We start from the raw sequence: 17,693 nt of genomic DNA on the forward strand, positions 1-17,693 counted from the left end.
AATCTAGTATAAACAGTAATATACCCATTTAAGTACATTTTGCTCAGTGTATTTTTTATGTGTCAAACGTTTATTGAAAGGAATGATTGATTTATCAGTGTTTACAAGAAACAATGTGTTCAGAAAAGTAATACAAACTGTCAAGCACATTATGCTCTGTTTGGTTTTGTTAATGACTTTGTTCTGTACTGGAGCCTATACTATTACTGTTATCTATTGAATCAAAGCATATTAAAATGTGCTTGAACAATTTTATCATTTCTTAATAATGTTTTTTACTGGAAGAGAGAATGGGAGGGGGTCGTCAAAAATTTTACTGGTAAAAAACGGGGTCCCTTGGGAAAAAGGCTGGGAACCACTGTCCTACGCCGCTGAGTCAGCGGAGGTGAGTGTTGTGTGTGGATGCTCCTGAGGAGAAGCGCTGACATAAGGGATCAAGAGTCTGTCAGGACATCCTGTTTTAAGTTTAGGAATTAAAAATACAGGAGAGAATGAGAACGGGAGCAGGAGGTGCTGCTGGAGCGAAGCATCTCACCGGTCTTCGTGAATGGAGGGAGGCGGGTCTCCGTGATTGAATTAATACCGGAACATTTTCAGTGAATAATAATTCAGGAAGACGGCGGGAACATGGACTAAAATGGGTTACAGTTTTGAAAACAGTTTCGAGTCCAAAACAGAAGAATTAACAGGTGTGATCCTGATCCTGTGGATAAACTGTCAGTGAAAACGTTCACATCACAACTCGAGCAGGGTGTTGCGCGACTCTGCCGGTCCTGGTTTTGGCTAAGTGTGACTTCTTTTCTTCTGCGCATGCGGGTCGCTTTAGGGCCATGAAGCGTTCACACTGGAGAGAGTTTGATTTCGCATTTCAGTCAGTGTGAACAGTCACACAAAGTGATCGGATTTACACCAAAAAATCGGAATTGAGCATCAAGGCCTGCAGTGTGAACGTAGCGATCGATTTGTTGAGTTAATCCAATGCACGGTCACATTTCCCCATACATGTTAATTATGAAGGTTTACTCATTTTTGCATCCGAGTCTAGCCTGTAAATAAACATTTTCTGTTGCTTACATGCAAATGGTTTTGGCCCATTTCAGGTTAAAGTAGTAAGTTATTTCCTATAATCTCCTGCTGTAAAATTTCCCACCTTGCTCTTTAATATATCTGATAGAAAAAAAGTTTATTCCCATATTCAGATGGGATGGGATGGGATGAAAGTAGCTGGATTTGAGTGTGAGGGTGGATGTGATGCTCTTTCTCTGTCTTACTCTGAGGCCTGAGTATATTTGTGGTTGAGCTCATGCAAACATGCTGTTGAATGACCTGTCCTTATTTCCAACCTGTCTGTGCAGATCAATGGAATTGCTCTTGATAATAAGTCTGTGACCGAGTGTGAAGCTTTGTTGAGGAGCTGCAGGGACTCTCTCAGCCTTTCTCTCATGAAGGTGAGACAGTTCTGCGTGTTCACAAAGTGTTTTTTCTTTCTCGACCTTCTCTACAGTTACCTAATGCACCTTGGAGATGTTGATTTCTTTTCCCCATAGTTTTTCCCTCACAGCACATCAGGTCAGAACATTTTTGAGGGTCTGCGTGAGTCATCTGAGAAGTCCAATGGGCGAGTTCACCTGTCGGAGATCCACTCCAGGAATGGCCGCAACCTCAAACACAACAGCTCGACGCAGACTGACATCTTCTGCCCTGACGTCGCAAGTGCTAGTTCAAGTAGCGTCTCTGGGGAAAGGAGGAAGGTCAGAGGTGAATTTGATGAGATGTGCGGCAACGTGAGCAAGCCGTTCTCCACAGGTTCCCTCCATGCCACTAGCCTCTGGCCAGTAACAGATTTAGGAACTGGCCGTTACGGGCCCAGTGCTTTCCAAGAGTGCTGCTCTTATGCAAAAGGGCCTTCCTCCTTACCCTTTGAGCCCGTCTCCCGCTCAGACTGCATCAGTATGGAAACGACCCTGGAGAAGAAGCACAGTGGGGGCACCTGGCCCAAGATGATGGTAGGAGGTATGTCGGTCGCACCAGACGGTTCCAGTCCAGTCCCAGCAGGTACCCCACTCTCCATCTTTAAATCACCCAAGCAGAGAAAGTCCATCTTTGACCCGGACACTTTCAAATGCCCCGAAACTCCCTCCTCCAAAATGGAGTACATGGCAGCCAATCAGATAGCAGCAGTAGCTGCTGCAGCAGCTTGTCACTCGCCGCAGCCTTCAAAGACAGAGTCCCTCTCCTCCTCCTCCTCAACCCCCACCCCAACACCTCCAACTCCTCCCACCCGCAGTGACTCCTTTAAGTTCAAACACAAACATCAAAGCAGCTCCACCTCTGACTGCACCATCACTTCAGATGGCAAAGGAGAGGCTGCCGTCTCCAAGGCAGCAGGAGAGACCAGAGACAGAAGCGAACGAGAAAGAGACCGGAATGGAAACCACTATTTCCTGGAAGGAAAGGTCCTGACCTCTAGAAAGTCATGCGACGAGGACATCGGCCGCACCAGAGGGGAGGAGTCAGAGGTGAAGAGACCTCGTCCCAAATCTGCTCCTGCTCTTCGACGTAGGATGACCCCACAGACCATCACGCTTCCCTCCTTCCAAGTGAGTCAATTTATCACGAATCTCAAATCTATAGTGCATCTAATTCCGCTTCCTCTTGATGAGTGTAAAGTATTTTAGGCAGGGCTTAATTTGAGCCGGAACAAGATCCGGAAACTATCTTATTTTGAAAGGACCGTTCCGGCAACTGTCTGCTAGGATCCGGCAACTCACGCAACAAACTTGTGCTATACGCAGGATTTGAATTACGGGTGAGCTAGGGAGCTCCTGGAAGCCCTCAACACACCCAGGGGGGAGCCCAAAAACGATCCTGGTTCTACTTATATTAAATGATCTATGTGGACTCTGGGGATTATTTAGAGCTGAGAGGAGCAGAGCTCTGATCGTCGATGCGCTCCAGACAGATGCGTCCTGAGCACGGCCACAGCAACATTATCAAAGTGTCGCCACCTCAAAAACATTTAACACGTGATTGTTTATGTCGGCTCATATCCTTTCATGCTTTCTGTCTTTTACTTGTGCCTGATGCGTTTTGCTGCTGCTATGCAGAACGCATCAACTGTTTCGTCCTCCGGAGATTTCTCCGCACCGGTGCGGTCAACGCACGGTGCGCACTCCTCTATATTTGCGGTCGGTAGATCTTTTTGAACTGCAGTTCAAAGGTAACTCATGAGGTGAAAATATGAAGCCAGGTAGCAGTTTTTCTTTAGAATTGAGAGGAGATGCAGGAAGATAATAAACAGGATAGAAAAATGGTCAAATAAAAACCAGTTAGTTTTTGTACCTCGTGGTTGCAACAAACAGACACCATTGAAGGTCATCAGAAGTGAGGAACAGAAAATGAAATAATTATTTTAATGTTTAGAGCAGCAGGAACTCTGAGAGGCTGCAGGCGCATCAGTGAGTTTGCGGCCGCTGTGCAGGGGGAGAGGGCTGAAGCAGGGGAACAGTAAAGATGCAAAAACTACCGTTGTTGAAAGAGATGTGTGTTAACTTAGAAAATGTGGGTACAATTTTAATGACTTGTCCCCCCGTGCTTGTTCCGGCATCTGTCTTGCCTTTAGTGAACTTTGGTTTGACGTCAGTATTTGCGTTCCAGGAAGGTTTGATTTACAAATGAAGCACTGACTTAAGGTTACAGGTTTCTCTGACTTTAAAAGCTTAATGCAGGAAATATCATAGCTAGGTTTTGAGTCCAGTCAGCCAAAGTATTCATTTAGTAGTAAAATGTATTGGCTGTCGCCGGGTTAAGCCTGTGAGATTTGCCTCTTGGCCAGCGTGTCGGAGTGATTGATGCTCTAGTACTCGTAGATACCCAGCTGAGTCAGAACCTGGCTTCCAGGCCATATGTCCACTGACTTCACTTCACGCCGGAGCATCCAGGGGACCCAGAGTGGAGAAATGTTCATTTTACTTTTGCATGATGTTTATGTTGTGATTTTTTCTTATGAAAATATTTAAAAACAAAATTATCTTAGACCTACTGTTTATAATTCATCACAGAGCTACTCCAACGATGAGCATTCTCCAGAGCCCAGGGACATGCTGCGTTCTTCTCCCAGCCGCTCTCATAGACACAGCGTTGGCTTCGTCCCTACGGTCTATAACGGCACCCTACCTCCAAGTGAGAGTCTCCCCCTTTTTAAATGCCTAACCATGCCCAGCATCATCACAGATTCATGGTTCTCTAACGTGGAGGTTTGTCTGTGATTTCTCAGATTCAGCCCACCGTGGGCTGTCTCCTTGCCCTGCGGTGACGGCTGTGATGAGGAACCCTGTGTATACTGTGCGCAGCCACCGCGTTCACACTACAAACTGTCCATCTGTTGCATCTCAGATCTGTCACCAGCACACCCACACCAGGTACCTCTGTTCTGAAACCATAGTGTCTGATTTATCTTTCTAATTTTCCATTTAATATTCAGAAAGTGGTTTACAATCAGCTGGAGTTAAAACTCGTACTCGTCGAGTCTTGAGCACACTTCTTCATCGTTTGTTGCCACGTTCTCTGGCACCAGCTGCCGTTCTAAATTGATATTGATGTTTCGCACCAATGCTGTTCTGATGAGTCTTTTTAATCAAACATTATTTCTAAATTACTTATTTTCCCAAAGGCAGAATCACTAATTAAACTGACAGCTATGCTTTTATGTAGTGCTGTTGTGATTTGGCTCAGCCTACCAGTTTGGATGTCTCTTAAGAGTAAAAGAATAACCGTCCGTATGAACAAAAGTAACTTTAATGTACATCTATGCAGCCCACAACACCAGGGTCATCTGAGCCTGGATCTGAGCCAGCAGAAACGTGCAAATGACTACCCAGAGTCCTCCTCGTCACGCAGCAGCAGAGCTTCACACGGTACAAACTCACTGCCCTCCAGCGCATGGCTCGGTCAGTCTGACACGCACGCATAAACACACGCACACATGCCAAGGCCCTAAGACTCCATCCTGCTTTGACTTTCAGAATGTTGTTGCAAAGGGCTAATTTTTGGACGTGATCTCTCTCCAGGGTCTTCCAGTAATGTCCAGTACCGCACAGAGAGGATCAAAATTCCCTCCACTCCTCGTTACCCCCGATCCATGCTGGGTTCGGATAGAGGTATTGTACCTCATAATGCAACACATTTTTTACTGGCATAAAAATACTTTATTTTTTTTAGATCTACTTGTAACCTCCTGCTTTGTCAAGTCATCTATGAAACCCGAAAGAAAACGCACGACTTTAAAATGACAAGAACAGAACAGACTCAAAGAAAAAGTTTTATAAGTAGTGTGTGTGTCAGAAAAACATAACATACTGGCTTACCCAAAGAATAAAACACCTAAACACAAGCAGAGTAGTGCCATAAACACAGTCCTGGTTAATGACCAGTGTACATACCCCCATGCAGGGCTGGGTGATAAATCTATCCCGTCTCATCTCGTCTTCTTCCACCTATCCCCTTCCGGGTCACGGGGGCAGCATCCCAACTAGGGAGTTCCAGACCGTCCTCTCCCCAGCCACCTCCACCAGCTCCTCTGGCAGGGCCCCAAGGCGTTCCTGGGCCAGATTGGAGATGTACTTTCTCCAACATCTCCTGGGTCGACCAGGGGGCCTCCTGCCGGTGGAACATGCCTAAAACACCTCCATGGGGAGGCGTCCAGGAGGCTTCCTAACATGATGCCCAAACCACCTCAACTGACTCCTCTCGATATGGAGGAGCAGCGGCTCTACTCCGAGTCTCTCCCGAATGTCCGAGCTCCTCGCCCTATCCCTAAGGCTGAGCCCAGCCACCCCGTGGAGAAAACTCATTTTGGCCGCTTGTATCCGCGATCTTGTTCTTTCGGTCATTACCCAAAGCTCATGACCATAGGTGAGGATTGGGCGGTGTATCGACTGGTAAATCGAGAGCCTTGCTTTCCGGCTCAGCTCCTTCTTCACCACAACAGACCGGTTCAGCGTCCGCATCACTGCAGACGCTGCCCCAATCCGCCTGTCGATCTCCTGCTCCCTCCTTCCCTCGCTCGTGAACAAGACCCAGAGATACTTTAACTCCTCCACCTGAGGCAGGACCTCTCTCCCGACACGGAGCTGGCAAGCCGCCCTTTTCTAGTCGATCTTATCCATTATTTTGAATTTCCTGTTCAGGAAGATTTCATTGAACTAACCAAAACATTAGCAAACTGAAATAACTGACAGATAATAGATATCCTCACCGTGTCTGATACGTAACATACAAATGCTTTTATGGTCACTGGAAGATGTAAACGAAACCATGTAGGTGTTGGTGTTTAGCATAGCTGCATTCCAAGCATTAGCCTGATCCGGGTTCGGCTGAAGAAACTGACGCAGCAACAGCTGTTTCTGTGTCAGTACTAGTGTTAGTTTGGCTAATAGAAAAGTGATTTTCTACATATCAGTGGAGACATTTAAATGCCCATTTGAAATGATCTGACTCTAAATTTTTCTAAGGAATAATGTGGACAGCTTTAATTATAATATCAAGATTTACAAGCAGGTTTTACAGCTTGTGTTTAGTTAGACTTTCAGTTCAGGTCAACTCCCAGAAGGGATGATTAAAATAAAAGCACATTTTAAAAAATGTTATTCTGTTATTTGTTATTTCGGTTTAAGACAGTAAAGGGAAAAAAATCTAATAAAGTTGGAAATCGAAATGAAAAACATTTCAATCTGAGATTTTATTTAGAAACCATATCACCCAGCTCTACCCCCTTATAAACAACAACCTAGCAAATTCACTTCACAGCACAAGAGAACACGCTCCATAGGTGTCCACCTACATCTCAAGTACAAGGGACACCATGTTAGGGACAGTTTGAGGTGACCTCTGGCTTCGTCCATCCTACAGAGGGGCCTCGATTCTCCTCTCCTGGTAGTTTCACAAGCAAGTGGCTGTAAACAAATCACAAAGGCTCAAAAGTAAAAAAGGAACATGTCCAGGGTTCTGTAGTCTGTACAAACCTAAAAAGAAGGTGGAACCATCATGCTTTTTGTTCCGCGTGATATCAGTTGTTGAAACAGAAAAAAGAACCTTTACAAGTCGTGTGCGGCTGTAACTAGTAACTTAATTGTTATCCATAAAGCAGTGGCACAATAAAATAAAACATCAAACGTAAACATTTTCTTAAACTCTCTCTTTCCTTAAACCCAGGTTCCCTCTCACACTCCGAGTGTAGCAGCCCCAGCCTCATCACGCCGCCACAGTCGCCGCTTAATCTGGAGACTTCCTCGTTTGCCAGCAGCCAATCACAAGGCTCCATTTCCACTCTGCCCCGGATCTCGGTCAGTCCTGTGCAAATAGGGGAGCGCAGGAAAGATAGGTATGATCCAGAGGATTTTTCACACCTGAGCTGCATGCTGTCGCTGTTGTTGTGTGGTAAATGCATTTGTTGACTCGTAAGTATTTAGTTCCTTCCACACGCGGATGACCTTTTTAGAATTGAAATCTAGTTTTTTTAGCGGAAGTAGCGCAAATATTTTTATAGTTACTCCCAGGATATTTCAAAGGGTGTTGCTCATTTAATAAATAATGTTGAGTAGAAATTTTAAAAACCTTTGAGTTTGCTGGAATAGTTTTTCATCCATTGGTCCAACGTTTGTGTCCCATGCTGTACTGACAATACGTCTCAAGCTTTGACTCTTTACTGTCTCTGTATCATATCTGTCCCCCATTCTTCTCTCTATCTTCCTCCCGCCTCTGTGCAACCCTCCGCTTCCAGATCTCTTTATCGTAATCGCTCTTTTCTAAGGATTCCTCTGGCTGCGAGGCCGAGGTTCTCCTCACTCAGGAGCCTCAGGTTTGTTCTCCCTCACAGTGCTACAAACTGAGGAATGCCTCCCCACCCCCAATCTTCACACTGTTCACGAGCTTTAGAGCAGATGAGGTGGTAGATAGATTGTGGCGAAGCAGAACACTCTTTTGCAGTTCATGTGCCCTCTGTGGAATTCTAAAAGAGGTTTAGTGATGTTTCACTACCCACCCCAACAGATCGCGTTCACTTGGAGAGATGTATTAATGTTTATTATTGCATGCAACAGTTTAGGTTTTACCCAAAGATGTTCATAAACTTTGATTAGCCACACTCTGAACTTCAAAGGTTCATTGTTATTCGTGTGCCTGCCCATTGAATCTCAGTGCATGTACCATTCATGCTGTATGGTGACAAAACTGTTTGCATGCATGCCTAAAGCCAAGTTACCCATGAGTCTGCACTATGAATGTTATGCAATGTATCATCCAACATGCAGCTTCTGGGTCATGGTCTTGCCTGTGCACTCCTACTCTTTACCTCAGGGGGAAATGCTTTACAGTCAGAGACTATCTGCCTATAGGACACCCAAAGGCATGTCCAAACCTTGTTATGAAGATGCACAGAGTTCTCTTTCACGTGAAATGATTTTTTTCCTTTGCTCGTGTGCTTTAATTGTTCTCATTATATTCATATACTGAGCTCTACAGCTGTTTCACTTTTAAATAAGGTGATAATCTTAATAAGCCACATGGGGTGTTAAACTTTAAGTTCAGGCTTTGTTTGAACCACAGCATTCTGTTTAAAGTGTTAAATATTTTAGCCAGATGATATTTCCAGCAACAGCCTGGATGGTGAGCGACTCCCCAGAGCTGTAAATAAATAGCCGAGCCCAGCGGGGATAATGTCACTTCACCTTTTTACCCCCTTTTTTTTTTTTTCTTCTCGTGTGGTATCCCAGAGCTGCATCCTTGTGAGGTTGCTCATTAATGCAGATTCCTCTTTCCCACCAGACCATACTTGGAGGAACCACGCAATGTTATTGTGCACAAAGGTGCAGAGCCCCTGGGCATCTCCATCGTCAGCGGGGAGAATGGAGGCATCTTTGTCTCTAAAGTTACTGGAGGTAGCATCGCCCACCAGGCTGGCTTGGAGTATGGAGACCAATTACTGGAGGTATGAACAACCCACTGAATGTCACTAACACTCTAGCCTCAAGCAGCATGAATGTCAGATGTCTGGAAGAACTCGATTAGCTCCAGATCGTTTAAAAAATAACTTAATTACTTAGAGAACTTGATTTTGTTGTGGTTTTAGAAATGAATCAATGTTGAAACTTTGTTTTTGTTTGCTTGTCATTGAACAAGTTCAAAATACCTCCAGTTCTTTTCTGTGGCTAATGTTATAATAGTTTATTAACAATGACGTTAACCTTATTTGTGACTCTGCAGAAAACAAAATCTAACTTCGTCAACCACTCCTCCAAAAGAGAGAAAACAGCACAGAAGTGTAAAAGAAATGTGACCGTAGAAACAGCATTGATTACATGGACAGTTATGATTCTATTTCAGTATATTTTTGGTGAAAAAAATAACTTAGTTCATTAAATGAAATATTTTCTGAAATTGTGAACTTACACTTACTTTACCTTTAAATTCAGCAATCAAAATGACTGCTCAAGGCCTATTTAGTAGTGAGAGAACCACGTCACTACCTCACTACTTCACTACTTACTACATACCATATAAGGTGGCCCTTGTAGTGGTAAAGTTACAATCTGGAGGTTATTTTTTTATCCAACACCACCATCTAGAGGCTGACAAATGTATCACACCTATTTATGGCCGAAAACAACACTTCTCATTTGTGAACATGCACTTGTAGTCGGTCAGCACAGCTAAAACACATTGTTTAAATATAAATATGTATATATATATGTATATATATATATATATATATATATATATATATATATATATATATATATATATGTATATATATATATATATATGTATATACAGTGGGGCAAAAAAGTATTTAGTCAGCCACCGATTGTGCAAGTTCTCCCACTTAAAATGATGACAGAGGTCAGAAATGTTCATCATATGTACACTTCAACTGTGAGAGACAGAGTGTGAAAAAAAATCCATGAATTCACATGGTAGGATTTTTTAAAGAATTTATTTGTAAATCAGGGTGGAAAATATGTATTTGGTCACTTCAAACAAGGAAAATCTCTGGCTCTCACAGACCTGTAACGTCTTCTTTAAGAAGCTTTTCTGTCCTCCACTCGTTACCTGTATTAATGGCACCTGTTTGAACTCATTATCTGTATAAAAGACACCTGTCCACAGCCTCAAACAGTCAGACTCCAAACTCCACTATGGCCAAGACCAAAGCGCTTTCGAAGGACACTAGGAAAAGAATTGTAGACCTGCACCAAACTGGGAAGAGTGAATCTACTATAGGCAAGCAGCTTGGTGTGAAAAAATCAACTGTGGGAGCAATTATCAGAAAATGGAAGACATACAAGACCACTGATAATCTCCCTCGATCTGGGGCTCCACGCAAGATCTCATCCCGTGGGGTCAAAATGATCATGAGAACAGTGAGCAAGAATCCCAGAACCACATGGGGGGACCTGGTGAATGACCTGCAGAGAGCTGGGACCATAGTAACAAAGGTCACCATCAGTAACACTCTACAACGGCAGGGAATCAAATCCTGCAGTGCCAGACGTGTTCCGCTGCTGAAGCCAGTGCATGTCCAGGCCCGTCTGAAGTTTGCCAGAGAGCACAGGGATGATACAGCAGAGGATTGGGAGAATGTCATGTGGTCAGATGAAACCAAAGTAGAACTTTTTGGTATAAACTCAACTCGTCGTGTTTGGAGGAAGAAGAATACTGAGTTGCATCCCAAGAACACCATACCTACTGTGAAGCATGGGGGTGGGAACATCATGCTTTGGGGCTGTTTTTCTGCTAAGGGGACAGGACGACGGATCCGTGTTAAGGACAGAATGAATGGGGCCATGTATCATGAGATTGTGAGCCAAAACCTCCTTCCATCAGTGAGAGCTTTGAAGATGAAACGTGGCTGGGTCTTCCAACACGACAGTGATCCCAAACACACCGCCCGGGCAACAAAGGAGTGGCTCCGTAAGAAGCATTTGAAAGTCCTGGAGTGGCCTAGCCAGTCTCCAGACCTCAACCCCATAGAAAATCTGTGGAGGGAGTTGAAAGTCCGTGTTGCTCGGCGACAGCCCCAAAACATCACTGCTCTCGAGAAGATCTGCATGGAGGAATGGGCCAAAATACCAGCTACTGTGTGTGCAAACCTGGTAAAGACCTATAGTAATCGTTTGACCTCTGTTATTGCCAACAAAGGTTATGTTACAAAGTATTGAGTTGAATTTTTGTTGTTGACCAAATACTTATTTTCCACCCTGATTTACAAATAAATTCTTTAAAAATCCTGCTATGTGAATTCATGGATTTTTTTTCACATTCTGTCTCTCACAGTTGAAGTGTACCTATGATGTAAATTACTGACCTCTGTCATCATTTTAAGTGGGAGAACTTGCACAATCGGTGACTGACTAAATACTTTTTTGCCCCACTGTATGTATATATATGTATGTATGTATATATATGTATGTATATATATGTATGCATACATATATGTATATATATATGTATGCATATATATATATATATGTATGTATATGTATATATATGTATGTATGTATATGTATATATATGTATGTATGTATATGTATATATATGTATGTATGTATATGTATATATATGTGTGTGTGTGTGTGTGTGTGTGTGTATGTATGTATATGTATTTATATATGTGTGTGTGTGTGTGTGTGTGTGTGTGTGTGTATGTATGTATATGTATATATATGTGTATGTGTGTGTGTATATGTATGTATATATATATATATATATATATATATATATATATATATATGTATATATATATATGTATATATGTACACACACATACATAAATAGGTGTGATATATTGTGGACCCTCTGCGGGTGTTCTCATTCTTCCAAGCTCGGGTCCTCTACCAGAGACTTGTTCCTAAAACTGCACTTTTCTGGACTGAGATGTCTGATGTTTTTCCTGGGATCTGCTTTTGCCACTCCTCCAGTCTGGGGGTTACTGCCTCAAGTGCACTGTTGACCACGGGCACCACTGATGTCTTCACTCTCTGGGCTTTCTCAAAGTGTTCATTGAGGCCCTGGTACTTCTCTAGTTTCTCATGTTCCTTTTTCCTGATGTTGCATCACTTTGTATTGCCACATCAAACACAACAGCTGTCCTCTGTTGTTTGTCCACCACCACCACAATGTCTGGTTGGTTTGCCATCACCATTTTATCAGTCTGGATCTGGAAGTCCCAGAAGAACTTGACTCACTCATTCTCAACCACCTTAGGGGGTGTTGCCCACTTTGACCATGGGGCTTCCAGTCCATTCTCTGCACACATGTTTCTGTACACTATACCAGACACTTGGTTGTGGCGTTCCATCAATGCTTTCCCTGTCAGCATCTTACACCTAGCAGTTATGTGGTGGATTGTCTCAGGGGCCTCTTTGCATAGCCTGCACCTTGGGTCTTGTCTGGTGTGGTAGATCTTGGCCTCTGCTGTCCTTCACACCAGCTCTTTCTACCCATTGGTAGGATTTCTTGATATCAGCCACTTCAGTTATCTGTCTGTGGTACATCCCATGGAGGGGTTTGTCCTCCCACAATGGTAGTTGCAGCATCTCTTCCTCTGTTCGCCATTGTCTGAGACTTTCACTAAGCACGTTATCTGTTGGTGCATTGTCCTTGATGTACTTATGGATCTTAGATGTTTCATCCTGGACAGTGGCTCTCACACTCACTAGTGCTTGGCCTCCTTCCTTATGGCTAGTGTACAGTCTGCGGGTGCTGCATTTTGGATGGAACCCTCCATGCATGGTTAGGAGCATCCGTGTCCCAATATCTGGGGTCTGTATTTCTTCCTTCAGCCAGCTTATTATTCCTGCAGGATATCTGATTACTAGCAGGGCGTAGCGGTTGGTTGCCCCGATCCTGTTTTAGCCATTGTGCTGCCTTACCTGTTGTAGGTATTTGGCTGTAGCTCCTTTCCTTGCGGCTTCATCAAGGTTGCCATTTGCATGTGGGATACCAAGGTACTTGTAGCTGTCCTCAATGTCTGCTGTTGTCCTTTCTGGGAGGGTGATCCCATCTGTGTGGACTACCTTCTCTTTCTTGGTCACCATCCAACCACACTTCTAAAGTCCGAATAACATCCCAATATCAGTGCCGAGTCAATGTCTCTTGGTGTACAGCTTTGTCATTCATGTAGAGGAGGTGGCTGACTGTGGTTCCATTCTTGAGTCAATATCTATAGCCAGTCTTGTTTATTATTTGGCTGAAGGGGTTCAGACCAATGCAGAACAGTGGTGAGGGCAGAGTGTCTCCTTGGCATATGCTACATTTGATGGAAACTTGTACAATTGGCTTCAACGGTGGTTTTCCACAGCCCCATAGAGTTTGCAATGAAGGCTTTCAGAGTCCTGTTGATGTTGTTGTACAGCTCATAGGCTTTCTTGTAATCAACCCAGGCCAAGCACAGGTTTGTGTGTCTGGCTTTGCAGTCTTGGGTGACTGTTCGGTCTATTATCTTAGTTGCTGTGATGCCTAACATGAGCTTCCATGTTGTGGAGAGCCAGGTTTTTGGCCGATATTTAGATGAGACTGTACCCTTGGAGGGGTCCTTCAGGATCAGGATTGTTTGCCCATCAGTTAGCCCTTCAGGGTGAGTCCCATCCTTTATCACCTGGCTCATTTGTGCTGCCAGGTGCACAATAGTGTGCAGTGAGCTTCTTAAGCCAGTCTAAAGCCCTTCCAGTCAGTCTCCAGCCTTATTGTTACCCTGCCACTGAGAATACACATCAGCTGGTTGGGTCGCCTGGCTTCACTTTCTCTCATGTATTTCTTTAGGCAGCTGGCCATGGCTTGAAGCCTTTGTTTGGCAGTTTCCAGTGCTTCAGGTATGGGTTCCTGGCCGTAGCTCTTGGGTCCTGGTTTTGTCATTGTACCTTTCTGACCGTTGGCTCACTTCTGACCATGTGTCTTGGCTCCTCCTTGCCATAGAATTTGTGTTGTATCTGGTCAATCTCAAGTTGTGGTAGCAGTTGCTGTTAGTGTTGAGTGCAGGTTTTGAAGTAACCATTCTCCCTGCATTCTCTGCATGTAACCCGTAGACTAGGATTGCTGGAGTAATAGCAGTCGTTTGAGCCTACATCTCATTCATTTCGGTTGCTCTCATCGTAGTATTTATTATTCATTTTTTGAAGACTTACTTGTCTACGAGAAAGGTCACCAACTGTGCCTCAGTCTAGGTACGTCCTCAATTGACATCTTTATGTAAGCAACTGTCTACAGTGGTGTGAAAAACTATTTGCCCCTTCCTGATTTCTTATTCTTTTGCATGTTTGCCACACAACATGTTTCTGATCATCAAACACATTTAACCATTAGTCAAATATAGTACAAGTAAACACAAAATGCAGTTTTGAAATGATGGTTTTTATTATTTAGGGAGAGAACAAAATCCAAACCTACATTGCCCTGTGTGAAAAACTAATTGCCCACCTTGTTAAAAAAGAACCCAACTGTGGTGGTTCACACCTGAGTTCAATTTTTGTAGCCAACCCAAGCCTGATTACTGCCACACCTGTTTCAATCAAGAAATCACTTAAATAAGAGCTGCCTGACACAGAGAAGTAGACCAAAAGCACCTCAAAAGATAGACATCATGCCAAGATCCAAAGAAATTCAAGAACAAATGAGAACAAAAGTAATTGAGATCTATCAGCCTGGTAAAGGTTATAAAGCCATTTCTAAAGCTTTGGGATTCCAGCGAACCACAGTGAGAGCCATTATCCACAAATGGCAACAACATGGAACAGTGGTGAACCTTCCCAGGAGTGGGCGGCCGACCAAAATTACCCCAAGAGCGCAGAGACAACTCATCTGAGAGGTCACAAAAGACCCCAGGACAACTTCTAAAGAACTGCAGGCCTCACGTGCCTCAATTAAGGTCAAAGTTCACGACTCCACCATCAGAAAGAGACTGGGCAAAAATGGCCTGCATGGCAGATTTCCAAGACGTAAATCACTGTTAAGCAAAAGAACATTAGGGCTCGTCTCAATTTTGCTAAGAAACATCTCAATGATTGCCAAGACTTTTGGGAAAATACCTCGTGGACTGATGTGACAAAAGTCGAACTTTTTGGAAGACAAATGTCCCGTTACATCTGGCGTAGAAGTAACACAGCATTTCAGACAAAGAACATCACACCAACAGTAAAATATGGTGGTGGTGGTGTGATGGTCTGGGGTTGTTTTGCTGCTTCAGGAACTGGAAGGCTTGCTGTGATAAATGGAACCATAAATTCTACTGTCTACCAAAACATCCTGAAGGAGAATTTCCGGCCATCTGTTCGTCAACTAAAGCTGAAGCCATCTTGGTTGCTGCAGCAGCACAATGACCCAAAACACACCAGCAAATCCACCTCTGAATGGCTGAAGAACAACAAAATGAAGACTTTGGAGTGGCCTAGTCAAAGTCCTGACCTGAATCCTATTGAGATGCTATGGCATGACCTTAAAAAGGTGGTTCATGCTTGAAAACCCTAAAATAAAGCTGAATTACAACAATTCTGCAAAGATGAGTGGGCCAAAATTCCTCCAGAGTGCTGTAAAAGACTCGTAGCAAGTTATCACAAACGTTTGATTGCAATTATTGCTGCTAAGGGAGGCCCAACCAGTTATTAGGTTCAGGGGGCAATTAGTTTTTCACACAGGGCAATGTAGGTTTGGATTTTGTTCTCTCCCTAAATAATAAAAACCATCATTTCAAAACTGCATTTTGTGTTTACTTGTGTTATCTTTGACTTATGGTTAAATGTGTTTGATGATCAGAAACATTCTGTGTGACAAACATGCAAAAGAATAAGAAATCAGGAATAAGAAATCAGGAAGGGGCAAATAGTTTTTCACACCACTGAATTGGCTAATGGTGAGCAGCGGTCAATTCAAATTGCATGGAGCTCTATGAACAGGGATGGGCTTAGCAAACACAATGAGATATTACCTCCATTATATCATTATATCACAGTACAGGGTAAGACTGTTAATTTTACAGGTTTTTAAAAATCATAGACTATTTCTGAAAAGGGTAAAAGTCCAGATTGCAGCTCTAACAGACTGAACACACACTTGAGTTTCCGTCTCCTGGTTCTTTTCTTAACATAACCTTTTCTAAAAGTGTCTTTCTAATCACACTTCTTTGTTTTATCAGTACAATGGTATTAACCTGCGAAATGCCACGGAGCAGCAGGCTCGTCTCATCATCGGCCAGCAGTGTGACACCATCACCATCATGGCCCAGTATAACCCTCACATGTACCAGCTGGGGAACCACTCTCGCTCCAGGTAATCACTTAGATCCTAGTCGGGATGTATTGCTGATTCCTGAATCGGTTCTTATGAGGTAATCTGTTTAAGTGTTCATTTGACCCATTATTTACTTAATTAGCTTTAAGATGAGATAAATTGGCTCTCAAATATGAAGACACACAGATGTTGGTAATGACAGTTTCTCCTCTAGGTGCTAAAAACAAATGAACTTAAGCATTTCATTTTTAAAAAATGTTTTGCATGCGTCCAAGTCATGCTTGAGTTGACTTCTCAGACTGAAACAAAAGCTATTCTTCCAAACAGGAAAACGTGATCACAGTGACTTAAAACAACCTTCTACCAATCGGAGAAATGAATCCATCATGTAGCTGAACAGCGCTGCCATTATATTTCACTTTTTAATGATTATGGTAGCCAAAGTTGATCTGATTAGGAATAAGTTTGCTCAGGATTGCTGCCAGATGTGCTCTGTCACAGCAACGGAAACAAGAGCCCGCCATTTGTTTGGCTCTAGGCTGGCTATTCTTGCTGCCCGCATGTAGAATTACAGCTGATATCTCAAGACCTGCAGCTTAAATGTAATAAAAATAACACTTTTCTATTAATTTGCCATTTCGACACCAGAAAATACAGTATTTTGTAAATTGCTGCTTCCTGCAGTTCTCGTCTCGAGCCTGTCAGCGCTCAGTCGACTCCACAGGGGAGCGGGGCAGCTACTCCTGACAATCACTCCAACATCGATACGCTCAGCGAACAGGACGAAGGCACTCTCACTCCTTCATCCAAGCAGACCACACCCACTACCAGCCCTCACAACTTCATCAGGTAAAAACTGAATATCCTCATAAAGAGAAATCCAAATTTTTTCCTCGAACACCTGTTTACCTGCAACTTTTACAGGATTCCATCAGAGGGCAGCAGGAAGGTGGGCGAGCCTCGGCTGGTGACGGTGCGTAGACCCGGGGTGGAGGTGGGAGTCACGCTCTGCGGGGGAAACCTGCGGGGCGTCTACATAGAGAGTCTGGACGAGGACAGTCCTGCCAGAGGTCCGGATGGGCTCCTATCTGGAGACCTGATCCTGGAGGTAACTGCTGTCACACACAAACACTCAAAGCTCATTTAGTCATATTTGAAGATTTTATTCTACATTTAGCATTTTTCTTCTCTTCATTTGAGATTTTGAAAGTTAGATTTTTCATAAAGAAGAAGAAGAAAATATCATTTCTATAGCGCCTCTCAAGATAAAAATCACGAGGCGCTTCACAAAAACAAAAAAATATAAAAATTGTAAAAATATAAAAAAGCATTTAGAAAATGTCTAAAAATATATTTAAAATGAGCAAAAATAAGCAATTGTGATTTAAAAGAAAACCTGTTAAGAAAGAGAGAGA

At 43.3% G+C, this 17,693-nt stretch overlaps 1 protein-coding gene across 2 annotated transcripts in view; it reads left to right on the forward strand.

Moving 5' to 3' along the window:
- Positions 1-17,693, forward strand: part of dlg5a (discs, large homolog 5a (Drosophila)) — a 59,250-nt gene that overhangs the window by 36,533 nt on the left and 5,024 nt on the right. The window contains exons 15-25 of one of the 2 annotated variants that reach the window (XM_015944930.3): positions 1,356-1,448; positions 1,548-2,600; positions 4,062-4,182; positions 4,277-4,421; positions 4,816-4,949; positions 5,070-5,159; positions 7,213-7,381; positions 8,824-8,986; positions 16,184-16,317; positions 16,963-17,127; positions 17,203-17,386. In XM_015944930.3, the coding sequence (XP_015800416.3) occupies positions 1,356-1,448; positions 1,548-2,600; positions 4,062-4,182; positions 4,277-4,421; positions 4,816-4,949; positions 5,070-5,159; positions 7,213-7,381; positions 8,824-8,986; positions 16,184-16,317; positions 16,963-17,127; positions 17,203-17,386 (2,451 nt within the window). The remainder of the gene's footprint in view (positions 1-1,355; positions 1,449-1,547; positions 2,601-4,061; positions 4,183-4,276; positions 4,422-4,815; positions 4,950-5,069; positions 5,160-7,212; positions 7,382-8,823; positions 8,987-16,183; positions 16,318-16,962; positions 17,128-17,202; positions 17,387-17,693) is intronic. The other variant, XM_015944931.3, reaches the window with a different exon arrangement.

The sequence above is a fragment of the Nothobranchius furzeri genome, chromosome 12, assembly GCF_043380555.1.
Source record: "Nothobranchius furzeri strain GRZ-AD chromosome 12, NfurGRZ-RIMD1, whole genome shotgun sequence".
NCBI lineage: Eukaryota > Metazoa > Chordata > Actinopteri > Cyprinodontiformes > Nothobranchiidae > Nothobranchius > Nothobranchius furzeri.